At 48.4% G+C, this 27,933-nt stretch overlaps 1 protein-coding gene across 1 annotated transcript in view; it reads left to right on the forward strand.

Annotated features, from left to right (window-relative positions):
- NRDC (nardilysin convertase) overlaps positions 1–27,933 on the forward strand; it is a 1,316,087-nt gene that overhangs the window by 682,528 nt on the left and 605,626 nt on the right. Inside the window, exon 16 of the mRNA XM_085602630.1 lies at positions 26,594–26,717. Within this exon, the coding sequence (XP_085458756.1) occupies positions 26,594–26,717 (124 nt within the window). The remainder of the gene's footprint in view (positions 1–26,593; positions 26,718–27,933) is intronic.

Consider the following 27,933-nt stretch of genomic DNA (forward strand, 5'->3'; position numbering starts at 1 on the left):
GACTTCGATCTTCTCCCAGGTCGCAAATGTGCAGCTTACCTCTTGGTAAGTGTCTGTTTGTCCCCGAGGGTCGGGTTCCGGCCTGGCGGGGGCGTGGGATCTCAGCGGGTGGTGCGGCCCCGTGTGTCGTCCCCTTATCTGCAGTTTCCCGGCGCGGGGCGACCAGATCCCAGATGGAGACATATGCAGCGGCTTTGCAGGCCTCGCTGGCTTTTCCTCCTCCTCCTTCCCCTCCTGGGACGTCAGCGGATCCCATGCAGTGTGCGGGGCCCTCCGCGGTGTCGCCGGCGGCTCCGGTGCCAACTATTTCGGATCCAGGCTCGGAGGATGTGGTGCCATTGGGGTGTGGCCCTTCGGGGGCCCTCCTTCGGACCACGGCACCTCTGCTTCACCGCAAACTTCCGCGGGAGTTCCTGTGGTGTCGCGGGAGATTGCCGGGGCTCGGGTCGCACCCCCGAGCCCCTCTCGGTCCTTGGGACAGGCTGCGGCCTTATCCGAGATGACACAGCTACGGCGCAGGCGACTGCTAGCCCTGGCGGCGCCACAGTGGTCGGCAGAGGGCCCTTCTCGCCTGAGCCCCTTTCGGGACGGGCGGCGGCCTTGTCTGAGGCGCCGCTGCTACGGCGCCAGCAGCTGCTGGCCCTGGCGGCGCAACAGTTGTCGGCCGATGGCACGAGTCGCGGTTGGCGTTGGTCTCCTCGTTCCTCCCCGGGCCCTTCTCGTCCCTCCACGCAGGCGGCTGCCTTGTCGGAGGTCAGGTCGGCGCCGTTTCAGCGCCGCCCCTTCTCTACCCTGGCCTCCGGTCCAGCTCCGGTCTCCTGCGCCGTGTGCTGTGTCTGAGGTCGCCCCGGCCTCAGGTTGCAGACTCTTCGGCGCCGTGCCGACGTCGGGTCGTTGACTCCTCTTCGGACGCCTCCTCTTCTCCAGAGGTTCGGTGGTTGCTGGTGTCATCCTTGCCGGAGACGGGCTGCCGTGCCGTGGCTTTTTCCCCGACGTCGTCCAAAGGCGGCTCCTCGCCGTCTACACGATCTCGGTCTTCGCCGGAGGAGCCGCAAGTCCCCCCCTCCTCGGTCCCTCTTCCTTCCGACCTTGGCCCTTCCTTCCTCCGGTTGGCTTGGGGGATGGCCGCCTTAGCTTGCAGCCGTCACCTAACGAGGAACTGCTTTCCCCTCCGCGGGGCCCTACGGAGGCGGGTGCGGCTTTCGCCTGCGCTGTTTCCACAGCTGTGGGAATTTTGCGCATGGGTTATCCAGCTACCCATTTCCCCGCAGATCATCTTCTGGAGGTTCTCCATCAGGGCTCTGGTGGTAGGGAACTGTTGCTTCCCATCGAGGGTTCACTCCACCCTTCTCTCTTGGGGACTTGGGGCCGTCCTGCCACGGGAGAGCCGGTGCCCCAGCACCTTCTACACCGCCACAATCCGGCTCCGCATGATCTCTTCACCCTTCGACCAGAGGCCCCCTTTTGTAGTCTGTCTTTCCTGCTTTGCCGCTGCTGTTGTCTCCCCCGTCACGGGAGGCCCGCCGGCCGGACTCCTGGGGGCGCAATATGTTTGCTTCCACCAGTGCAGCTCTGCGAGCCCTTAACACACTGTGTGTTTTGGCTAGGGCCACTTCTTGCTTGTGGGACTCGGCGGAGCCCCTTATGTCTGCCGCTTCTCAGGAGGGTGCCTGTGTGGATTTGAGACAGCATGTCTTGGATGGTCGGGATCTGGCGGCGTTTATCCTTCGCTCCGCTCTGGACGTCTCGGAGGTGCTGGGTCGTGGCTTCGGGATAGTGTGTTCCCTGAGAATGTTCGAGAACGGCTGGTGGACCTTCCCTTCGATGGTGCTGTTTTGTTCCATGCCCCTGCGGACCCAGAGGTTCTTGGCGGGGCTGCGTCCTCTTCCCCCTTCTCCTCCTCCGTGACCTGCGTGTTGCCCTGGTTCTGGGAGCTGTTCTTCCATTGGGGTGGGCCGCCCCGGTTGTCTGGCTGAGGTTGTGGTTCTGTTGGCTGCTGGCCAGCCCTTTTTGACTGTGTGTTTTTCCTTTGGGCTTTTTACACCATGCTGGGCCTGAGATTGGGCCTTATGCGTTTCCCCTCTGGCTGCTTGATAGGCCTCCTGCAGGGTTTTTTGCTTCAGGTCTTTTTTTTTGTCCTCTGCTGCGGAAGTTTCTTTCTAAGAGGTTCCCATGTCTTGGGATATGACATGTCCCATGTGGGGCAGGGATGGCTGTTATATAGCCCTGGTATGTGCTGGGGATTTGTGGTCTCCTGCGGGCTTCTGCTCTTCGTGGCGTTATGGTATGTTACGGATGTAACCTTCTTCGCCTTTTTGCTTTGAGTGTTCGTTCTGTGGTGTTCCTGGTGTCTGGCGGAGCTTGCCAGTGCCGCCCTCTTGTTCTTTCTGCACCGTTGTGCCATCTTGGGGCTTTAGTGGGACTGTCATCCTGCCTTCTCCGCTACTTCCAGTGGGCCTTGCACTCGGTTCTACCTCTTCTCCCTGTGGGGGGGGGGGGGTTGGTCCCTGACTTCTGGACCCTCTTGCGGGCGCAGTTTGTCCCTGCAGGGCGTTGGACGATTCTTCCTGGGTGACCTTGAGTTCCCCTTTTCGGCACCCGTCTGCTTCTTGCTGCCGGCGCCATCCTGTCTGGGATTGCCTTTGCTCGGCCTCTTCTCCTTGGAGTCTCTAGGTTGCTCTTCTCCTTCGGTGCTCCTTTCCTTGCCTTGGTCTTGGGCGGAGGTTTTGTTGCCTCACGTGGGCATGGAGTGTTTGGCCTCTGCGCCATGCCTTGTTTCCTCTGCTGAGTGAGGATAGGCTATTTTCTTCTTCTTCTTCTCTTCATTTCCCTTGGCCTGGGGGATGGGGCACCTCGTTCTGTTTTTGGACTCTGCCCCCGTGCGGTCCTTTGTTCTGCCCTGGTGGGTGGGGTCCTATCGTAGACCCTCCTTTCCCTTGGGTATGGCTAGGGTATCTATTCTACGTGAAGGAATCTGCAGCTAGTAGTCTCTATCAGATGTACGAGTTACTAACCTTCGGTAACGATGTATCTGGTAGAGACGATTCTAGTCGCTGATTCCTTCACGGCCCGCCCTTCCTCCCTGTTCTGCGAGGGCTTGTGATTTGATCTTTTGCACTCGCTTCCCAGTGGTTGGCTGTGTCTTCTATGAGTACATTCTTTCCCTCTTTCTGTTGGGCTGTCCCTTTTTCCTCCCCGTTGTCACATGGGAGGATAGGTTTGTTGGTCCTTCTGGCTCTTTGCGATCCTTGAGGTTTTGGTCTTTTGGCTGTGCCTCTGCCCTTGTTCCTGATGGGGGTTGTCGCACTCTGTGACGGGGATGTCTTGGAGTTTTGTCGTTCCCTGTTTGTCCCCAACTGGTTCCCCTTCCTTGTCTTTGGATGGGGTTGTAGTCCTGTTGCATGTTAGGGTTATAGTTCTACATATGTCCCTTGTCTCCCGGGGGAGGGGGGGCTGTCTCTGTACTGGCAGGGTTACTGCTCTTTATGGTGTTGTTCCTCACCATTCCTTTTTCTGTTCTATAGCACACTGTTCCTATACTCTCACAGTTTTGTCTGCTGGTTCCGCGTTGTGGCACGGAAAAGTTCTCCGAAGAAAACTGACATAAATGCGCCGGGGTGGGACTTGTTTGGCCTCGCTGACTCCGAATTCGCGGGCGGCGCCTGGGCGGAGTCGCGTGGTACCGTCCCACTGGCGCGCGGGGATGCTGAGCAAAACGTTTTCCGATCCAGTCTCACGCCTGGGGATAATTCTACGTCAAGGAATCCGCGGCTAGAATCGTCTCTACCAGCTACATAGTTACCGAAGGTAAGTAACTCGTACAGTTATGAGATCCATTAAGGGTCTCACCAATAGTGTTCCTCCCACTCTATTTATTATGCCTCAGTGGGATTTGAATTTGGTTCTCATTTTCTTGATGGGGTCTCCATTTGAACCATTACATAGTTGTCCCTTAAAGTTCTTAGCGTTTAAGACAATATTTCTGATTTCAATTACTTCCAGTAGGAGGGTGAGTGAGCTGCAGGCTCTTGGCTCCAAGCCTCCATTCACCTCTTTTCATGCGGATAAGATGGTTCTTAGGACCAGAGCTATTTTCCTTGTCTAAGGTAGTCACTCCCTTCCACCTAGGGCAATCTCTCACTTTACCCACTTTCTATCCTCCACACTTTTGCGAAGCATTATTGCTTAGTCTCAGAGGTGAGGAGAGACAGTCATTTTGCACGTTCTGTGCTGCAGGATTTTTGGATGTAGATAGGCAGGCACCCTCCGCCAGGAGTGGGACTGCTTGAGGATTCAATTCAAAAGGTGAGGAATCCACAGGCATATGTATCCATAAGAAGAACAAGTGACTTACCTTCTGTAACGCTTTTTCTGGTGGATACAGTATCTGCCTTTGGATTCCTCACTCATCCACCCACCTCCCCATTGCCTGCCTCTTTATACCGAAAAATGAATAACATATAATTTATGTATTTTATTAATGGGTGTATTGGAATATTGTGATACTGGTCACTAGGAAATGTCTATATATTAGAATTTCCAGTTTTAATTGGTTTTGTATACTGTGTATATTTGTGGAAATGTTGTTGGGTCACCCATTCGTCTGGAAGGCACAGAAAAAATGGTTGGAACTGACGTCAGCACGCCAACAGGGTATTATGGCTCCTATGAGTCGTTTCATTGTGAGGTCAAGGGGTAATTCAAAAGGTGAGGAATCCACAGGAAGATACTGTATCCACCAGAAAAAGCGTTACCAAAGGTAAGTATCTTGTTCTTTAAGACAATTTCCTCTTTACAGAATGCTGCACACAGGCAAAGAGGAAAAGAACAAGAAGAATTAAAAATATTCCTTTTTGTTACGCTAGTGTGAGAAAGGTGCATGATTTTGCTACAAATCTATTTGCACAAGTTCTTGTAGATAGGAGTTTACATCAAAACATATGGGGGGGATGCATGTGAACGCCCATACACATCTCATGGAGAGCTCCCTTGATGCAAAGCAGCTAAGTTCACTCCATTGCATTATTTATGGTTACAAATCAATGCAAATCATGATTTTAGTTGGTTTCTAATTACCAACCTGAATTTTGCATTAAGTCTGCATTAAAGAAGTAACGCAAACCTGTTGCAAAATCAATGTAATTTTGGCATCAGTGATGTCATTAAACATGTTATGGGTGAAGTAATATATGAGGTCATAGCTGTGCATGTCGAGTGAAAGTTATAGTTAGCTTGCTGAACTATAACTAACACATAAGAGTTAGTTGTTAACTTATTTCAACTATATCTATCTTGCAAATGGAAAATGTTGCTTATTTTTATCCATAATGTTGAAACTTGTTCTGTGGTATGTTAATGTGCCTCATACTCCTTGAGCAGTACAAGAAAAGTGTAACACACTCCTGATGAAACAGAAATCTCAGGTGGAATCAATTCAATTCAATTCAAGAAAACTTTATTTCGGAGAAATCTCCATAAAAGGTACATAAGATGAATATAAAAGCATTTAAAAACCGTACATTAGGTAATTAAAATTAGTAGTAAAAGGGGATAAAAGGGAATATAACATTGGTGCAGCCACAAAGCTAGATATCTGCTGATTACATATAATCATATGCCATTTAACACAGTGCAAGATGAATCATGATAACATTTTTAAATACCGTTTCCGCTTGTGCCATAAAGCCCCCAGAAATTTGGCCACAGCAAACACAATGTGAACAGCCATTTCACTCTTGAGAATTCTAAAGGCTTTGTGGCACCTGGTGAAACCCAGATTCCTACAAGCGGGAATGATCCATTTTCTGCGCGCCTCAGTATAGCCCGGACAAAAAAATATAATATGCAGTTCAGTTTCATCGCTTACCCCGCATGCCGGGCAAATACTGGATGTCGACACTGACCAAAGACTAGTAAGTGCACGAATTGGCAAGGACCCGTGCCTCCATTGCAAATAGAGCTTCCTAATTATTACAGGGTAAACATTGTCAAGGACCGATTCAAAGCTGTAGGTGTTCTTCATGTAGAGGAATTGGTGCGTTAAGGACCCTAGAGATTTTGAAGGTCGAAGTGTGGGAGCCTTGGAGTTATAATACAATTTGGTTAAAACTTTTTTGGGAAGCCTGAGACAGGCATCCTGAGGGTCGTTCCAAAGTGCATCTAGACCTAGGCCCACCAGACTATTCCTTACAAATTTAAGCCAAGCAATGTTCCCCGAGTTTGGAAAGCTAAGGACTTCCTGCAGGCCCTGTCTGTAATGAATCAATTCGGGCACCGCCCACAATCTGCGCCAGTAGATCACAGGGCGAAGTGCCAATTCTTCTCCCAGGGGTCTAATGCCTAGGTCGAGTCTTAGAGGCACTAGGGGTGTACTAGGAGGAAGAACTACTAGGCACCTAAGAAATCTATTCTCCTCTTTTGTCAGACTATCCAAGACTTTATGACCCCATAATTCAATACCATATGTAACAGCTCCTCTGGCTTGCACCCTGTAAATATGGAGTGGTGGGCCTATGGGTTTGAGGTTCGACCTATTCTTCCCTACCATCCTTAGTATCCCACCCACATGTTGCACTAGTTTCATCCTTACTTTCTCCTGGTGCGGACCCCACCCCAATTCCTCATTAAGGGTAACACCAAGGTATTCAAAGGTGTTGACTCGTTCGAGTGTGTTATTCCCTATACGTGGGATGCGGTGAAACCTGGGTGGCGGATTGAAGGCCATGAATTTTGTCTTTAGAGTGTTTATCTCCAATCCGTGCTCTCTGCAAAAGTCCCCGAAACCATCCAGCACACGCTGGATTCCCATCGGCGACTTGGAGAGAAGGAGGGTATCATCCGCAAACATAATTGCCGGAACCCTCCTTCCCGCCAGCTTTGGGACATCCGAATTTTTGACCCCATTGAGGTGATCAATAACACCGTTGACAAAGAGGCAGAACAAGGTTGGTGCGAGTACGCACCCCTGTCTTACCCCTCTGTCAACGGGAAACTTGTTTGATAGAGCACCCTGGCTACCACACCTCACACGAGCATAGGTGTTAGTGTGGAGGCGAATGATCATTGTCAAAAGATCAGCTGGCACCCCAACATTCGCCAGCACTTCCCAGAGCTTGCCGCGTGGAACCAGGTCAAAGGCTGCCCTTAAGTCCACAAATACAGTATAGAGACTGCCACCCTCCAGCTGTATTGTTTTCCAATATATAAGGGACAGCCTAAAGACCTGGTCTATGGTGGAGGTCTTCTGACGAATCCCTGCCTGAAGGGGGCTCAGAATGTCCCTCTCTTCGATCCAGTCCAAGAGACGATCCAACAGAAGCCTCGCGAAAAGCTTCTGTGGGACGTCTATCAGACTGATCGGTCTGTAGTTGGCAGGGAGCAAAGGTGAGCCCCTTTTAAAAATAGGGACAATCTCCGCTCCGAGCCAAGTTGGAGGGACCGCCATCCCATGGATGATGGCATTGAACAGTACCAAAAGGTAGGGTGCCCAAATTCCAACCTCGTGCTTGAAGAGATCACCTGGGAGCTTGTCAAGACCTGGCGCTTTTCCTGTGGAAAGGCGAGTTATTGCCATTTCCAGTTCCTCCAAGTTGAAATCTTCCATCTCAGAAGAATTATCAATGATTATGGCAGCTGGGGTCCCGGCCTGGATTCCTATTTGGTCCAGCCCAGCCCTACTATAAAGCGAAGAAAAATGTTCCTCCCATACTTCTGGCGCAATATTTCCTTCTATAGCCATAACAGGCTCGGCTGAGCCATGTTTGACTATTTGCCAGAATTTCCTTGGGTCTCTGGTTTTAAGTGCAGATGTCATTTCCGCCCAGTTCTCCCAGTCCCAGTCGATTTTGGCATTTTCAAGGAGGAGCTTGTAAGCAACCCTCTTTTCCCTAATTACCGAGGGGGCCTCCTTGTTTTTAAATGCCCGAAGAAGGTCTTTCTTAGCTTCTCTGCAGCTGGCATTGAACCATGAGGCTTTTTCTCTCCTCGCTTTCCTGTCCCGGACCACAGGGTTCAATACCTCAGCAAGGTTATCGCAAAGGGTCTGGTGAGTGTCCCCGAGGAAGAGGCATCCATCTGACGAGGGCAATTGAGGGAGGAGGCTTTCCACTTTTTCAAGAGCTGATACCACTAGCTCATAGATGGTCCTTATGCAATTCGGTTTCTCTAGCAGTTTGTCCCACCTTATTCTTCGCCTATTGCTGGATAAGGTAAGACTTGGGGCAGATAATCTATTCCCTGGAGCAGCAGCATTAAAAAATCCGTCAGCGGCTAATGAAAGGGTTAGAGCATTGTGGTCGCTGTCTAGCCTGGGGGCTATTTTAAAATCTAGGACCAGTTTCCAGTCCTGAAGTTTGATCATTACATAATCTATCCGGGACTCCTGACCTAGTCTATTAAAAGTTGGTTGTGGCGGTATGTCCCCTTGGAACCTACCATTGCAAGCTCTAAGTGAGTTTGCCAGGGTCATTGTTATGACTTGGAGTAGGAGAGGTGATGATGACCTAACTGGCGGACCCGCAATGCTTGGGATTTCCCAGAGGTCATCCTCCTCACTACTAAGCCCGTCAAGGTGGATCGGGAATGGTTCAAACTGGATGTTAAAGTCACCTCCAACCAAGAGTAATTCTGAGCCAGAGAGAGAATCGAGGAATGTCAGTAAGTCCTCCATTGTCCTTGAGGTGGCCGCAACTCCGACCGGTCTGGAGTATGTATTTACCAGGGTCATACCCATCCCAGTGGGCCAACGTAAGACCACACACAGGATGTCAGATGAGTTTGTTTCTACCATCTCGGCCGTACAGCCTAGATGGGAAGCGATCCATATTGATAAACCGCCAGATGGGCGTCCCTTCCCTCCCCATCTGGCTAGGACGTTAAAAGTTGCAAACCCAGGGTAACAATGGTTTTCTCTGGCCCACGTCTCTTGGAACATGCATATATCATATTCTTTAATGAAGGTTTCCCATTCACTACTATCCAACTTGTTAGGCAACCCAGCAACGTTCCACGATAGGATTTCCAATGACCTCACAGCCCTATCTGTGGTCGTAGCAATCTCATCCGGAGTGCATTGTACCGGCCTTAAAAGGGCACAAACCCCTGTATCATCGCGGTCCTTGGTTAATAAACCCTGTATCGGATTAATCTGTCTTGACAAACAACCACCCTGCGCCTTTTTCCTCTCCACCCTGAGTACTGAACAGTAGGAATTTATAGCTGACTCTTCTGCAACCAAAGGAGCGTATTCATGGGGCGTTGTATGAGTCTCAGGTGGAGGCGGAGGTAGCCCAGGAGTGATGGAGTATTGCGGGCAAGAAATCTGCAGTTGAAGAATCGGATTAATGTCCACAGCCTGGTACACCAAGGAACTAGGCCCATGGTCGGAAAAACCCCTATGTCAGTCGCAATCATCGACTCCTGATAAGGCGCCGAATCTATTTGCGACTTCAAGGGGAGTAAATGGTAGCCTATGGTTCACCCTCCTTGGGCCATATCTGTGACTCTCATGGGGCACCGTAACCCATTCTGGTGCAGTTTCATGAGCCGCAGAGGTGGGTGCATAGGTATTACAGTATTTAACAGGGGGAGCAGAGAATGCAGAAAGTGCGCGGTGTGTCGTCATTTGTACTGGGGCCCTTGAATATACATTATAAGAGACTAAGGGTCTTGGATAGAAGTATAACAATTCGCGGGGATTTATGGACCCACAGGTGTTACCCAAGGGGTAGTCTAAGATGTGATTAACTGCTCTAGGGTCTCTAAAGTTAATGATTATTACATCCCCTTCGATGTCCTTGCTTCTACGCCCCAACCAATGAAGTCTCCGGACATGTAATATCTCCCCATTGATGTTAAAAGGGAGGGGTCTGTTTGACATGAGCCAGTGCATGGTTTTATTTTTGAGCTCGTGAAAACCTTCAGTTTTGCCCTTTTCCAGAGGCGGGACTCTTGTGAGCACTACCACATATGGAACCGCCTCTGGGGGTAGATCGACTAGATGCCTAGGTCGGTCTCTTACCCTAACTAAAGGTTGATTCCCGCCCCTCTCATTTGGTGTCGTTTCTATAGTAGGGAATGGTGTTTCCTTTATTAATTCACCCACTTCGCTTTGTCCGAAACATTGATGGGCTATGTTGGAAGAGGACTTGGCCCTAGACTGGCCATTAAGACTAGCCAGGTCATTTTTCCTAGTGTAAATTGGAGCTAAGGCTGGTACCACAGGGGGGGGGCAGGACTGGTTGTACAGGATCTTTGCGTGCCCCCGGGTTTTTTATAATTGCTGATTCTAGGTCCCCTAGGCGTTGTTCTATGTTTTTTAATCTTTCGATAATGGGTAGGATAAATGACCTCATCAATTGCTCGATGCCCTCGAGATAGGGTGGCATCGGACCTACATTAGGTAGGGGCAGCGGGGGACAAGTCAGATCAGAAGGTGGGGGTGCCAAAGAAGTAGGAGATATTATGGCCATGGTGTGTGTTATTGGTAAAGTGGATGATGCCTTTGGCAGAGGTGTAGTTACTGAAGTTTGAGTGGGTCCTTTGCCAAAGTCAGAGTGATAAATCTTGTCCTTTGGCAGATCACCTAACCTCTTTCTTCTTTTAGGGGGAGGGGGCCTTGAAACTCTGGGTACCACAACCCTCCCCGCCTTCTTATTGGGGGCCTTAGCCTTAGGTTGAGAAGGAGTAATAATAATGTCAATTTCCTTGATAAAAGTACTGGACGGGGGCAGATCAGTGGAGCCATGCGGACAGTAGGAATTGTCAGATGTAGAATCAATGACTCTAAGCAGCACAGGAACATTATCAATAGCTAGTGCTTCCTGCGTAAGGGTAGGAGAACTTAGCTCAATGGGGGTCGGAGGAGACAAATTATCCAATGGTGTCCTATTTTTAATACACTCTATGGACCGACGTCGCTCAGCCCTTCGTTCAGCGAGCGTGGTCTCCTTGTCCGTGGGCGCAGCAACCTTTATAAAGTAATCAACCAATGTACCTTTGTTTGTACCACCAGTGGTTGTGGGTGCGTTTGTAGGGACAGTCTCGGCCATGGTTATAGATACAATTATCGCACACACAGCTCACGTTTACTGGAAGGTAAAGGAATTCACCCGGCCCGGTCTCCTCGTGACTCTGAGGGCCTCAGAGGGCCCGCTCTTTGCCCGGTCTTCGCCCCGATCTGCGTCCCGCGCGCGTTCCGCTGGCGCGAAAAGTCCGGCAAGATATTTAAGAGGGTGAGGAGATAAAGGAGGCGGGGCCGGGAAGAGGTACCAGGTGTGCAAGAAGAATTGCCAGAATGCACCCTGGGCCTCGCAGTCCCGTGTAGTCAGCCTCGGTGGTGGGTCCCTCGGATATCGATCACGGCGTCCTTTCCGAGTAAGTACCAAAGATCCAACAGCGTCCCAGCGCTTCGCCCTTGACAGGAATTAACCCACTTTCGAGCGGCTCCCGCGAAGCGGGGGCCGCGAGGAGTCGAGGTTAACAGCAGCGACCTCTCAGTGCAAGAAGCAACGAGCTCCACAATGTCCCAGCGCTTTGTAGCGCACGGGGAGCAATCGATGGAGGCGGGGCCGGGAAGAGGTACCAGGTGTGCAAGAAGAATTGCCAGAATGCACCCTGGGCCTCGCAGTCCCGTGTAGTCAGCCTCTGTGGTGGGTCCCTCGGATATCGATCACGGCGTCCTTTCCGAGTAAGTACCAAAGATCCAACAGCGTCCCAGCGCTTCGCCCTTGACAGGAATTAACCCACTTTCGAGCGGCCCCCGCGAAGCGGGGGCCGCGAGGAGTCGAGGTTAACAGCAGCGACCTCTCAGTGCAAGAAGGTGGAATCTGTCTCAGTGCATTGTGGTCTTTAGAGTCACATAGGAATGACTGATGCCTGCAGCCAAAATAAATATTTGGAGATAAAATTTGCACTTTTCCAGACTTTGCTATTCAAGGCAGGAGTATGTACAGAGCTGAATCTGCAACTAAATAAGTGCAAACCCATGGTTAGGCATAAGTTACATTCTGTTTTTGGAACCTTTTTGATTCTTCTGATCGTGTTTTACAGTCTGAGGCCTCTTACCAGGTAAAGCTAATAGCTAATTGCCATATTTGTATCCACATGCCAGGGAGATAACCTTGTTTTAAAGTCAAATGTTTAATCTCTTGAAAAATACTGAGCTGTTAACGTAAAATAAAATGTATACATGTAAGTACTGCGCCTGGAGATCCCTTTTGGGTGATTCTGCACTTGAGAAATGCTACTAGAATAGATTCTGAAATATTGAATATTTCATAGATTCACCTGCTTGAACCTTCCCTGTTGTTGAGGTGGGTGTCCCATGGTAATTATAATTAGTAGTAGACAATCTGAGCAGAGCTTGCACCTTTTTTTTTTCCTGTCCAATGGCTTCACACCTTAGATATCTTACTGCACATCGTGGATAAGGGAGTCTTCCTGCTGCTCAGTGTTTTCCTCATCAGAACCTGATTTTGTCATCTGTGTCCTCCAGGTGAACTTTATATATTTATCTGACCTTTACTAGCTGATCTGACAGATTCTACCACCATGTCCGAGTGATTAGAAACGAGTTTGTTTTGCCCATGTAAAACCTGTGGGATGATGAGACTCTTCTCTGAGGCTCCTCATAAGAGTGCCTTACTGCTGCACCCACACCACAAACCCAAGGAATGCAAATATTGCAGAACATTTTCAGCCAAGACTCTCAAAGAACTATGGGCAAGACTTTTACTATGACTTCAGAAGTAAAAAGCACCTGAAACTCCAGACTTTGGAGTTGAACGGCCCGACCCTAAGGTGGAAGAGTCTCTAAAGAAAGAGAGATCTAAAAAAGATCTAACTGAACTGCCTAAAAAGACCATGAAAAGGGCAGACAAAAAGAAGCCAACGGGGTAAAAGGTGACTTCTCCAAGACACCAGGAGAAAAAAAGGTATCCGTTTCGGAGTTTTCAACACCTTTTGACAAGGCATTGGCCTCCGCTGATATGAGGAAACCTGCCTCAGAGAAATCAGGCAAATCACTGACTAAATTGTTGACGAAACTGCAGACAGCACTGTTGACGAGGATTACTATGCCGACAACACCTACCATCACTGAGTTTTCTGCTTAGTCGACTGTAATGCTAGTGTCAAACGTCTTCGGCGGCAAAATTTACAACGATGGGCCCATCGTGTGCGCAGACTATACCCGTGCTGTCGTCAACACTGTCGACTGATGGCGGCTTTGCCCCTTTTTAGAACAGTGAAGACGACACAGCTGAAACAGAGACCGTTCCCATGATCTACAGCACCGTCAACAGTCGTCGCTGAACCAGTTCTGAGGCCAGCCTTAACCTCAGCTAGCAAGGTTACTCCGTTGCCACCAGTATGTATACTTGAAATGGGGGAGACAGGAGATTATGATGACGCCAATAGATTCTTTGGAGATGCTACAAGCCTATTTCAACTGCATGTTAAATGCCAAGATTCGGATGATAATGAAGAACAGGAAACTGAATATATGCAGGGTGATTTTTTTTCTTTTAAGGACAGGCAGCAAGGAAGGGAAAAACCTTATGATGACTTCCTAGACAGCTGTATGATGATATGCAACAATTGCAGGGACGTTCAATGCAAATCCCTTTAGCGACGGATCTCTGTTTGATGTTGCAGACCTATCATTAGAGGTTTCTCTCTAAGGGAGCAAAACTTTCAAAACTGGGACAAACTGGGGCACCACAAAGAGAACTATTGCCATATCAGCCAACTCCGATGGTACAACATGTGGAGATCCCCAGCCAAGAACATTCAAATCTATTGTCAGTCATGACGACTTCGTGGATCAAGGCGACAATGAGGATGATGTACCCGAAGAGGACAAAATACCTACATATAAACAAAGACCATTTTTCTACTGAAGGGAGTGAATGGGATGACTGTGACTCCCATATCAGCACCACCAACACTTCAGGTGCTAGTTTGCTGCTCGAGGACATTGGCGGGTTCTATGCACTGCTTGAAAGAGCGGCGAAGTGCTTTGACCTACCGATCTCGGTACAACAAACCAAGAGCTTCCTATATGATTTCAAGGAATCAAGCAAGAAACCGATAAAATCCATACCAATTGTTGATTACATTTGGAACAAGGGCCTCAAAGTCATGGAGAACCCAGTCACATTGGTAATGTGATACAGACGATGGACAACAAGTACAAGGTTTATGAGAGCTTGCCAGCCTGCTTGATAGGTCATCCAAAGCCAAACTCATTGGTGATGCAAGCGGCTCTAAGAAGGTCCAGGAATCCGACAGCATCTTGTTCAGCTACCCCAGACAAGAAGGGTAGACGGCTGGGTAATATAGGAAAGCGCTTCTCTGCGATCACCATAAGGGTATCCAATGCCCTAGCCATGTTTGGCAGATACGACTGCCTAATATTGTTGCAACCAGCTCAGTTTTTAGAGTGTTTGCCAGAAGATTAAAAAAAAAGCGGCTAGAACCATTCCCCAAGAAGGGCAACTCATATCTTCAGAGATGATAGACATGGGGATGGATGTAGCCCTCACAGGCTACAGACCTATGGCTGGAGCAGCGGAATGGAGAAGGCAAGGTTGACTTAAGGCAACTTCTTTTTGACTGGAAGTGCCGTCAAACATTTTAGAAATGCCTTACATCGGCAAGGCCTTGTTTGGAAAACATATTGACGACACATTGCAGTCCATCAAGGCCGACACGGAGACCGCTTGATCATTAGGAGTCCTACAACAGAGCATATTTTCATCCTTTTGAGGTGATTGAGGCAGAGGACAATACTCTTTTTGTGGTACATATCAACTGTATCGATACCAGCCGTACCATCAACCGGGACAGGGTCATCATTAGCAGTTCCCCCAGCAGTATAGGCCTTCTCAGACCACAACCTGTTCTAGACAGGCAGGTAGAAGACGAGCGGCTGCTGCAGCAAAGGTCAAGAATGCTCCAGAAGACGGTGACAAGAAAATGACCCTGGTTGCCTCTGTGCCATCACCTTCCTTGCATTTCAGAGACACACTCTACAGCTGTTAAGAAAATAGGAAATCCATCTCCTCAAACAGGTGGGTTCCAGAAAACATAAAGTAGGGTCACACCCTAGAGTTTATCCAGAAACCTCCTTACCATCCGCCTGTCAGATGGTCACACCAACATCTTTGGCTGTTAAGAGAGGAAATCAACTCTATGATTTCCAAGGGAGCAATAGAAGAAGTCTCACAAAACTGCAGACACCCAGGTAAATGCTCACACTTTTTTCTCATGAGAAAGGAGAATGGGAAATGGAGACAGGTGTTGGATCTCAGACACCTCAACAAATACCTAAAAAAAACAACCATTCCTGCAAGACATCATTCAATTATTAAACAAGGGGGAATCGCGTGACATTGTTGGATCTTCTAGATGCATATTTTCATATCCTCATACACGTGACACACGTGAAGATATCTCACATTTATTTGGTCGCAATTCACTACCATTTCAAAATGCTCCCGGTTTAAAGTGTGCCCGAGAAGTTTTACTAAATGCATGGCACCAGCAGCAGCCTATCTCAGGCGGACCCCACATCAGGTATTATCGTACCTGGGTGACTGATAAAAGCAAACTCTCTCAAGAATACAGAGGACTCTACAAGGGCATGCCTGCAATTCTTTGACAACCTGAGCCTACATATAAACAAAGAGAAATCCTGCATAACTCCACAAACGACAATAATTTTTCTGGGAGCTGTCATGAGCACAGACATTTGCAGGGTACATTCAACAGAAGAGAGGGTCCCAAGGATTGACACTGGGATTTTCCCTGTCAAGAAAAAGGCCCACTTCAGTAAGGCAATTAAAATGGTTCCTGGGAGTGATATCGTTGTGCATCCCTCTCATCCCGAACTGTCGGTTGTACGTAAGGGTGCTGCAAGAACTGGCCAAGCAATGAACGCAGGAACCATGCTAGATGACGACATGCAGTGCGCGATGCAGTGGTGGAAGAAAAACAGAAAACCTCTCTGTGAGGTCAGCCTTCCACAGCAGGCCTCCAAGTCTCATTATGACAACTGATGACTGAGTGGAAAGATGGGGAACACATCTCCAAGATCGGAAGTGAGTGAAATATGGTCAACCGAAGAAAGGAGGAAACCTATTAATCTCCTGTAACTGAAGGCAGTGGAGTTGGGACTTTTTATTTAGACTGCATGGGGTTGGACATTTTGATACACACTGACACGATGTTTTACCTTAACAAACAGGGCGGAACAAGGTCACGTCTTCTATCCAAGGAAGCACAAAACATTTGCAATTGGTGTCTGAAGCACAGATTTCCACGAAAGAGGAACAAATTCATGGCACACAAAACCAGTGGGTGGATGAGTTAAGCAGGTCACTGAAAGCCTGTCACAAGTAGGAGTTATCAGACACTAAACTCAAAAAAATATTCCAAAAATGGGGAATTCCATCTCTGGATCAGTTTGCGACTCCTGCAAAAAGTATCTGAAAGAGACAATTAGTTATAGATTCCTTACCTTAGAATTACCCCCAGGTGTCAGACTGGATCCGCAGAATTTTTTGTCGGCAGTACCCCTGCACCTTAAAAGGTGGCGTTGGTCGGCTCTGCTTTCGTCGTTGGCATCGTGATCGCCAGGATGACGTTGTGGTAGTTACTTAGACGCCGCCCTGGTACGCTGACGTCAGTTCTTTCTTTTTCCATGCCAGCCAGTGCAGATCCGTAGAGAGCGTTACCTCCAGTCACTTTTTGATTGACTTTTTGCTGACTTTTGCCGACACCGTTTTAAATATTCGACTCCTGGTGCACGTCAGGGATGCCTGTTTTCAAGGCTTGCGGTTCCTGCCGAAAACTGATGTCGGTGACTGATCCCCACCACGTGTCTGTGGTGCCTAGAACGCGACCACTGAAACCGAAGTCTTTGCGGGAACAGTCCCAAAAGCTTATCGAGGCCCGGCAATCGGCTCTGCACCGTTCGAGGTCCCGGTCTCACGGTAGGTCGAGGGACCAGTCGCTGAGCCACCACCACCACCACTCTTCTTCGAAGTCTTTGCACTCATCAGGTAAGTCGAAGCACAAGAAGAAGTCGAAGAAGCATTGTCGCTCTTCGACTTCTCTCCGTCCGTCGACCAACGTGATGAGGGATGCAGGAGGTGCCACTCGCGTGCGGAGCTCGAAGGGTCGGCTCCAAGTTCCCCCCCCTTTCCGGGACCCCTGCCCAGCTTCGAAGTTCTTACGAAGCGATGCATGCCATCTTTGGGCAGCCCGGTTCCGCTGGCACGCCTTCGGGCCCCGTGTACTTGGCTGGGGGCCCTGGGCCTTCTCCGGTGGCTTCAGCACCAGAACCGCAGGGTCCCCTTGGATCCAGGCCTGGATCTGGATTCTACCAGCACCATGCCCATAGCCGACACCGGTTGTGTCCCCAGCTGGCGTCGACCATGGCATCCACCCCGATGTGGACACGGATCGACCCCGGAGCCAGGCTGACGTCAACCGACACCCGATCCGGTGCCGACAGGTAGTTTTGTGCCCCTGTTCCATCCTGGTTCTTTTAGGCCAGATTGGCAACCAGATGAGGGTGAGGAGGACTGGGAGGGGTCTGGATACCCTTTAACTGACCAGTTGGAGCAAGATCCAGACTGGCGAGAGGAGTTGGGGGTAGCCAGTGGTCCGGATACTTCTCCAGACCTTGGCAAGTTGGCTCCTCCTACAGGGGCTACGGAGGAGGGAGCTTCTTACGCACTGGTGTTGCATAGGGCGGCCAAGGCTCTCGACCTTGAGCTATCTACGGAGGTGCTTCAACCGGCAGCGAGCTCTTCGGATCCCCTGCTGCCTTTTAATGAAGCCATCACTGACACCTTTTTGAGCACCTGGTCCAGGCCCAACACAGGGGCTCCTGTGGATAGGATGATTGCCCGACGCCACCGTCTGGCTCCGGCAACCCCTCTTTCCTTTCCCAACACCCCTCCCCTGGGAGCTTGGTGGTCCAAGCCTCAACGTCCAAAGGCACATTCCCTACCGCTCCACCTCATAGGCAATCCAAAAAGATGGACCATCTTGGGAAGATGTTTTCTTCCTCAAGCTTGGGACTGCGGTCGTACTCTTCCGTGCAGTTGCCGAGGAGAGAGACGCAGCCAAATTTATCATTCGCTGTGGGCTGGACACCACCGACTCGCTAGGAAAGACAATTTCAACGTCGGTAGCCCTCCAACCTACACCTGGCTGAGGTCGACTAGTTTTTCACAAGATGTCCAAGCTACCCTAATGGACATGCCCTTTGATGGCCGTCGCCTTTTAGGCGCCAAAGCAGACAACGCGCTAAAGCGCTTTAAGGACTCTCAGGCTACGGCCAAGTCCTCGGGCCTCTCCACCACCTGCCCTGCGCAATCTGCTTTTCGCACCTTTTGTGGCTACGGAAGGGGTACCCCACCACGTTCTGCTCAGTCACAGGCCGGCGCAAGTTGTTCAGCCCCTGCACGGCCGGGGATGTGGGGCCAGTCTACCACCGCCCCCTCTGCAGCAGCCTCCAAACCCTCCTAGTTGACTACCAATCGCCAGTGGGCAGCAGGATTCGCCAGCATCTCACCCACTGTCCCATCATCACGTCGGACAGTTGGGTTTTGCAGATAGTCCGAAGGGGCTATTCCCTTCCATTCGAGACTACCCCTCCATCCATGCCACCTCAGCACCATTGCATGTCAGAGGATCATCTGGTCCTTCTCCAACAGGAAGTTTCAGTTCTCTTGGCCAAGGGAGCCCTCGAACAAGTTCCTGCCCCAGAAGTAGGTTGTGGTTGCTATTCCCACTACTTTCTGGTGCCCAAGAAGGACAAAGGCCTGCGTCCTATCTTGGATCTCGGGAATGTCAACCGCTTCCTCCGGAAGGAGAAGTTCAAAATGTTGACGCTAGCTCAGGTCTTGTCTGCCCTCGACCCTGGAGACTGGATGGTAGCGTTGGACTTGCGGGGCGCTTATTTTCATATTCCCGTCCTGCCGGCCCACCGGCGTTACCTGTGGTTCACAGTGGGCCACGAGCACTTTGTTTACCGTGCCCCCCTTTGGCCTTACCAGCGCCCCTCAGGTGTTCACAAAAGTAATGGTGGTTGTTGCAACTCATCGGCCCAGATCAGGGATTCCAGTCTTCCCCCATCTCAACGACTGGCTGTTGAAGGCAAGGTCGCCCCAGGCTGTCGCCTCCTACCTCCAGACTACGGCCGACGACCTGCATTTGCTGGGGTTCACCATCAACGTGCCGAAGTCACACCTGATTCCCTTTCAGAAGCTCCTTTTCATCGGAGCAGTTCTGGACACAACGTAATTTTGGATTTATCCTCCCGAGCAGTGAGTCCGGGATATTCGGGCTATGATTCCGATCTTCCAGCCTCTATCCCGGGTTTCGGTCAGAATTACCCTGAGGCTGCTGGGCCTCATGGCCTGCATCCTGCTCCTCGATAATGCCAGGTGGCATGCACGGGCTCTGCATTGGGACCTGAAGTTCCAGTCGGCACAGCATTAGGGGAATCTGTCCGATTGCGTTCAGATCTCGGAGGGCACTGCACGTCAATTGCCGTGGTGACTAACGAACCAGGATTGGGTCAACGGCAGATCCCTCTCCCTTCCCCAACCGGAGTACACGGTGGTGACTGATGCATCACTTCTAGTGTGGGGTGGCTACATGGGAGACGCAGAGATCAGAGGCTTCTGGTCTCTGGCGGAGTCTTATCTCTACATCAACCTTGCACTCAAGCCATTCCTTCCCTCTGTCTGGGGAAGAGTAGTGCAGGGGTTCACGGACAACACTACTTCCATGTGGTACTACAGCAAACAGGGCGGGTTGAGGTTGTGGACCCTATGTCAAGAGGCCCTCCGTCTCTGGACATGGCTGGAATATCAGGGCATATCCCTGGTGGTTCAACGCCTGGCAGGTTCACTGAACGCCAGGGCGGACGAACTCAGCCGCATGATGAATCACGAATGGCATCTTCACTTGGAGGTGGCGCAAGGTCTCTTTCAGCAGTGGGGAGAGCCTTGGTTAGATCTATTCGCCACCGATCTAGGCGCAATGTCAGCAATTTTGCGTGTTGGAATTTCCAAGGCGGCACTAGCTAGGCAACGCTTTTCAGCGCGAGTGGAGTTGCGGTCTTCTATACGCCGTTCTGCTTACACCACTTCTGCCCAGGTGTAGCTGAGGCAATTCTGGTACACAGAGCCTCTCCTAATGTCAGAACAGCAACACACTCAAATCAAACCAGTCCCATGATTGCTCTACAGAAACGGTAAGCAAGTGATGCATCCAAACAGGGAACCTCTCTCTGTTTTAGATGGTTGGATCCTCGACACAATGAATTCCATCAGCTAAATATTTCCCAGCAATGCAGAGACATCCTAGCAAAAGCTAGAGCAGAATCCACAAGCATGTCATACAAGGCTAAATGGCTAGGATTTTGTGATTGGTGCATAGCTGACGGTCACCCTTTCTTCTCAGAGTCCGCACAGGTCCTACCATACCTTCTATTGTTAGCTCGGTCTGGTCTGTCACAGCTCGATTTGAATACATCTAGCAGCGATTTCAAGATATAGAGGCTCTTGCAATAAGAAGTCCCTATGGCCCAACAGGTTAATTAACCAATTCTTTAAGGGGCGATTTTGAGCTTTTTGCACAGATACGAAAACCACAGATTTCTCGACAGTTGAATACAGTTTTTACAATAACTGGGAATTGTGAAACCGGGTATTCTATTTAGTGTTTTAAAAACTTGTAACTGCAATTTGCACTCTGCACATTTTTACCTTTTTATTTTCTATTTGGTCCTAACGGGGTGGTGTTGATTTGAGTGGTGTACCGCCTTGTTGTGTCATCCTCGGCCACCATTTTTGTTAACGGTTTAGTCTTTTGACTATAAAAAGACTGATGCAAGTGTGTCCGTGCAGCAGGCGCGCCAAATGCAAGCCCGTCTTCGCCGGTCTGCGCACTGGCCACACTCAGTGCAAGCCAAGCTACCAGAAATTTTAAAGAAAGTATGGAACACGTGCAGCCTAGTTGCTCCTATTGCAGAGATCAACTACTGGATATTGGTGAGTTGCTTGCTCCCTCCAGTGTGACATCGCTGAGACAGGTGATCATACCCTACTTCTCTGTTAGAAACACAGCCTCCCCAGCGATGGCCTTAAATTGAGGGCTGTTAAATGTGAGATTCTTATCTAAACATGTGTGGTCTGCTATTGAATACCTACAGTCTGAACACTCTGTTTCTAACAAAAACCTGGATCTTTCCCAATTCGTCGGTTGATTTGGGTTTGGCCTGCCCCCTGGTTACACGATTTTTCATAAACCTCAGAGGGACAGGAAAGGAGAGGGTGTTGGATTTATTTTGAAAGATAAGTGTGATTTTGTCCCACTTAGTCTTGATGATCTGTCTGGGCCTGATCTGCTAGGCTTTTCCCTAAAAAACGGTGAAGGTTGTCTCTGTTCTGGCATTCTATGCTACCGCCCACCAGGGACATTTTGCTCATACTTGCTGGCCCTCTTGGAGCTTTTTGCTACTCACTCTAAATTTGTCATACTGGGTAATTTTAACTTTTGGTTGGATAAAGATCCCACCCTGGTACTGAGAGACCTGTTAGGTATTTGTAAAATTTTGGGTTTGGATCAATTAGTGCATGCCGCAACACATGTGGGGTTGGGTGTCTATATTCTTGATCTTATCTTTTCTACTGCTGAATTGGCAACTGGGGGTAAACTCTTGCCAGTTTGTTGGACCGATCATGCCTTGATAGTATTCTCACTCAGGTAGAGGGGCTCGTCAAGCTAAAGGATTTCTAGCTAGTACAAACTAGTACAAACTAATGAGGCCTTGCTTAAATAATCTTACTTGCTCTTCTTTTTTTGGCCACTGGCTCCGGTTATTCAGTTGCATATGACCTTTCCACCCTGGAGAAACACATTTTAAAAACTCTTGATTTAGTCACTCTTTCAAAAGAAATCAAATCTGATCTAAACATTTCTGCTCCTTGGTAGAACGTCTCATTAAGATTGTGAAAACTACAATGTAAAAGGTTATAAAGGAAATGACGTGCAGCTTATAAGGAAGAGGTTAACCCCTTTGCCGCGGCAGGAATTCCGCCACGGCGCTGGGGGGGTTTGGGGGCAGTTGCGGTGGCGCTGTGCTCGTGACGGAACCACTCCGTCACGGGTGAGCTGTGCTCATGACGGAGTGGTTCCGTCACGTCTCCGCCCACTGCGCTAATCGCCCGCACAGGCGGGGAATTAGTGCCGCGTGGGCGGAGCGGCCGCCAACGGCCGCAGCATGACGGAACCACTCCGTCATGAGCACACGGCACCCGTGGCTCATGACGGAGTGGTTCCGTCATGAGCACGGAAAGGGTTAAAAGAGCGCTCAAGGATGCTTTACGTGAATATAAAGTAGGTATTATAAAGGCTTTAGCTGCTCATAATAGTACCATGAAGGTGTTTGATATCATGAGGGAAATGTCTAACCCCGCTTGTTTAAGTCAATCCATTGTGCCATCACAAAGTCTTTGTAATGACTTAGCAGTGTATTTTGAAGAGAATATCAAAATAATCTTAGATGGCATCAATTCCTCAAATCCGGTACAGGCCGCCTCTAAAGCTGAGGTACAGTTTATATCCACTGTTGCCAGGCAAGGTGTCTAAACCATTCCGATGTAAAGTAGACAACTTTGAACCTCTTTCTGTGGAATGCTTTCACTCTTTGTTCATGGCCACTCCATCTGGTTCATCTTTGGATGTCCTTCCAGTTAATATCTGGAAGGCACAGGCGGAAGTCTGGTTTCCCCATCTTAGGGAAATTTGCAACCAATCCCTGCAATTGGACATGGTGCCGTCCGCATGGAAAAAATTGATTGTCATTCCTTTTTGAAAAAGCTGTCTCTGGATCCAATTGTTTCAAGTAACTGTAGACTAATTTATCTTCTGCCTTATCCAGTTAAAAGTTTGGAACACTACATAAGCAAGCTTTTAATCCAATATTTGGAAAATAACTGCTTGGAAGAAGAGCAATTTAGATTTAGGCCTGGCCATGGGACCGAATCGGCCTGGATTACTCCATGAACGAGCTAAGGATGCAAGTCTATAAAGGGCATTCAGCTGTGCTGATTTTATTGGACCTCTCAGCCGCATTCGTTGCGGTCTGTCACACTGCACACTTAACCCGGTTCGATACCATTGAGTTTGGCGGAACGGCCTTGGAATGGTTCAGCTCTTAGCTTTTGGACAGAAGACAAGCAGTTGCTCTCCCTCCATTTCGTTCCCATGTTAGGGCGACTAATCATTAAGTGCCAGAGGACTCTTCTATCAGCCAGATTCTGTTTAATATCTCTATGGCTCTCCTGATCAGACTTAAGTCCTATAAGGTGACTTTGATCAATTATGCTGGCGATACTCAGCTTATTCTTTCATTGGCTAGCAATCAGCAACTTGCCTCTTTTCACAACTGCATGAAAGTATATTATTCAGTGGTTCCGTCTAAACTCACTTGAGTTTTGCAGAATACCTATGGAGATTAACGTACAACTCCAACTGTCTTAGTTCGACTTCTCGGTACAGAACACCCACGCAGTGAGGCTGTGCACCAGAGATTCCAAACAAGCATAGGCTATTACAAGTTTAATGGTGACAAGACAGAGCTACTATGCGGTGCAGCCCAAACAGTTACTGGGGCGCTACTGCCAAATTTCTGGCCCAGGTCATTTTAGGAGCCTGTTGTTCCCATCAAATGAGTCCAGAATTTGGGAGTTATATTTGACGATAAACTTAGTATGGAGAGTCATGTGAATGAAACTGGTGGAACTTGCTCTGCGCTCTTGAGAACCCTACAGAAGATCCTACCAGTGCTTCCCCATTCTTCCAGACCCTTGGCAGTCTGTAGTGTTTTTGTTAGTCGTCTGAACTACTGTAATGCTCTTTTGTTGGCTGCACTGGAGTATCGTCTGTCGAGGGTTCACGTTACAGCAACTAAACTTGCCCTGAATAGACCTCGAAGAGCCTCTGCCTCTCTGGCATTGAAGGAGTTACACTGGCTACCTCTTAAACAAAGAATCCGGTTTATATCACTTTGCATGGCGTGTAAAGCCTTTTAAGGGATGGGCCCTGATCCCCTGCAAAAGAAGTTGAGAAGGTACAACCCACAACAGACCTTTTCGATCAGCATCATCCAATCTTTTATGCCTGCCTAGGTTCAGGAAATCCAGGCAAGGGGCTGGACCTTTATGATCAATGCAGCCAAGCTCTGAAATTCACTTCCTCCCTCATTAAGATTAATGAGCAATATGTTGCAGTTCAGGATGTGCTTAAGACTTGGCTCTTTCCTAAGTAACTTGAGTCAAGCTGGTTTTCATCTTTAGGTGCTCTAACTTCGTTCTCTTTGAAGTTTCTTTACCCTGTTTGTTCACTCTCTCATTACCATCCTTGGCCAGTGCCAGAACACCAGTTGGTTACACAGTGCTTTATAAAATGTATAAATAAATAAATTAACACAGTTAGGACCCTTCGAACCTGTCGATAAAGCTGACATCAAACACCTTACATGGAAACCAGCACTTTTGCTAGTACTTGCATCTGCTAGACAAGTTAGCAAAATACAAGCTTGTACAGTGCAGGGCCCATATCTGCATTTCAAAAAGGATAGTCATCATGCATGCTAATCCCTGATTCATACCCAAGGTACCTATGGATTTTCACCTCAATGAACCATTTGTCTTAAAATAATTTTTTCTGAATCCATTGGGTGAGGCGTAAAGATCGCTCCACACTCTTGATGTTAAGAGATGTCTCAAGTTTTATTTCTAAAGAACTAAGCCCTCCAGAAAGTCTGTACAACTCCTAGTTGTATTTACACCTCCAAATAAAGGTCAACCAATCTCAAGACCAACTATAGTGAGATGGCGATCGCTGGCAACCGCTCTTTGTTCTAAAAGGTCAGGAAGGGGAAACTTTGGGGACCGGGGAACAGCACCAATCCCAGTCCCCAAAGCAAAAAATCTGGGTGTGATGATAGATCAGAGACTGGACTTTGAAGCCCAAGTCAAGACAGTTTCGTCAAGTTTCATCACTCTTAAAGCAATCAAGAAAATCCTACCTCAGATTCCATCAGAAAGCAGGAAAACTGCAGTTAGTTTTTTAGTCCTTTCCAAACTGGATTATTGTAACAGGTTATATCTTGGTATACCCACAAAGCAGGTACAAAGGGTCCAGATGATCCAAAATGCGGCTGCAAGACTCCTCCTGGGGATTTCCACATTTCAGTCCGTGGGAAAACACCTCCAGAGTCTGCATTGGCTGCCAATCAAAAGTTGTATCAAGTTTAAAACCCTGTGTATCACATACAAGGCACTTCACAGTACCGGTCCTCAGTTCTTGAAACGGTCACTCTACTGGTATTCTCCAAACAGATGCCTTAGATCACAAGGGGCAAAAGTGATTCTTTCTCAGAGATTTTTTAAATCAAACTGGGGTGGTAGAAGTTTTGTGGTGGGAGCTACAAGGCCCTTACCATCAGAAATCTTCCCTCCTTGACATTGTTCAGGAAGGCCATTGAGACCTGGCTGTTCGTTGAATAGTGCTCCGGCTCGCTTCCTCTTGTTCTGCTAGCGCCCACATACCGTTTGGTATTCGTGCGCTGTATAAATTTATAACATAACATAACAAGACCACTCAAATCCAAGGTTCACTCCCACTCTACCAAAAGTGTTAATTCGCAGGAGTACCTTCACCAGACATATGCAGAGCAGCCACATGGTCTAACAGGCATACGTTTATCGGACAATGTCTGGATGCTGCCTATGATAAAGCGTTGGGTCAAGCAGTGCTTCGGAACCAGTTTCATTAAGGTGAGCTTGTTTGTATTTCTTAATAAGATTTATAATTTGATACTTGATATTGTGTACATATAAATGTATGTAGCTATTACCCTCCTCTGCATAGAATCTAGCTCTTTCAATGATCTTCTTAATGGTCTACTGCTAGCTATTCAGATTCACACATGTGAATCTATGAAAGATTAAATACTGGAGAAAAAACAAGTTGCATACCTGTACACTGTGGTTCTCCAGATTGATGTCTTTCATAGATTCACATGCGACCCACCCACCTCCTCTTCAGCCGCTCATCTTATTGATTTATTTCTCTTGAGTACTTTTATTCACTTGTGCTTATAATCTGTCGTGGGAATCCACTGATTAGGAGGAAAAGGGCGGAAGCTCGGCTCTGATTGATGAACTTTGGTTATGTGCAAAACTATTTGGATTGCTACTCAGCTCTACGGGGAAATGTTATTATAGTCTATGTAAATGAAAAGTTTTGTACTACTAGTTATAATTACCATGGAACTCCCACCTTGACGAAGGGGAAGATCCAGGCATGTGAATGTATGAAAGATCTCAATACTGGACAACCACAGTGTACAGGTAAGTAACTTGTTTTGTGCCGATCCTTTGTTTCTAATAGGCCTAGCCTCATGCTACTACACAAGGTGAATTAGATTTTATGTGTTTGGGCAGTTGCAACTTGATAAAAAACGAATTGTGTCTCTGATACATTTTTTATTTCATTCTAGGTTATTGCTGATGCTCTGAACCGACTCACTCCCAACAAGGCTAATCTTCTCTTGCTTTCTCCTGAGAATGAGGGAAAGTGTAATCTGAAGGAAAAGTGGTTTGGAACTCAGTATGACATAGAAGGTAAGCGCATCCCATACCCGGGCATATCTATTTTACGACAAAAATGAACCTCCCTATGTATGGCATTTTGTTTTCATCTGAAAGCATTATTCTTGTTGAAGCGTTAGGGCTTTCGCAACATGCTTTACATGTCAACTTTAAGCTGCTTAACATCGGTTTTGGAGTCGTTGGGTATATTATGTCTCAGATGTTTTTAATTTCCATTATCCATTGTGAAGCTATAGCTCTGCAGCCATACTTTCAACATGGCGAGTGGCGATAATATACTCTGAGAAGGTACGCATTAATGGGCCATTTTGGAAAAATCTGATTGTCAACTGTGCTTTGGCTCCATCAGTGGGCTTGATCTCATGGGTTCTGGTGGAGTAGGAGAAAATGGTGGGGAGTTCCAGATGTATACGGGCGGAGTGGAAGTCCTGTTATCTGATTTATCACTTTATTGATGATAATGCTTTTTAGCTTACCTTTGAATTTCATGTCAACATTGATTTCAGTTTCTTTTCACCTGCTTCTTGGTGTTAGAGTTTTGAGATGGATTGGCTCAATCCTCAGGCCCAGTTTCCAAATAGTTAGTTTTTATTTTCCTCAGAAGGCTTAAGACAACATGCACAGATTCTTGAATTAATTTCTTTGCTCTACCAATAACCATTGAATGGCTCTCAGAGTTAAGCATAGCCTAGGATTTTGAGACAATGACACCACTTCACTTTCCTGCTTAGTTCTGTTTCTCTAGGGCTTCAAGACCTGCTTCTTGTGGACTTTCAGTGGGTGGTGGTACAGTGCTTTAACCAAGCAAGAGCTTTGTCTCACTGGAATAATGGGAGAATTCCTTTGCATAGGTTTAGCTGGTAGTTTGTGCTAGTTGTATCCGGGTTAACTTGTGAAGATAAGTCTGTTCTGAAACATAGGATGCTTACAGAGGGACTACTAGTCCCAGAAACCAGCCTTGCCTGCAGGAGGAGGTGGAAAGCAAGCCTTTGTGATGCTGCCAGCGGCATATAGCGCAGTTCTTAGCCCCACGGTGCAGGACGCCTAAAGAGCGACTACTGGTCCCAAGCCAGCCTTGCCTGCAGGAGGAGGAAAAAAGCAAGCCCTCATGATTCCGCCAGCGCTATATATCGCAGTTCTTTACCCCATGTGCAAAACCTTCGCCAAGGGCATGCCCGTTCTGCGTCCTCCTGGGCTGGGCCATACCTCTTTTATCTTTTATGTGGCT

The sequence above is a fragment of the Triturus cristatus genome, chromosome 4_2 (genome assembly GCF_964204655.1).
Source record: "Triturus cristatus chromosome 4_2, aTriCri1.1, whole genome shotgun sequence".
Taxonomy (NCBI): domain Eukaryota; kingdom Metazoa; phylum Chordata; class Amphibia; order Caudata; family Salamandridae; genus Triturus; species Triturus cristatus.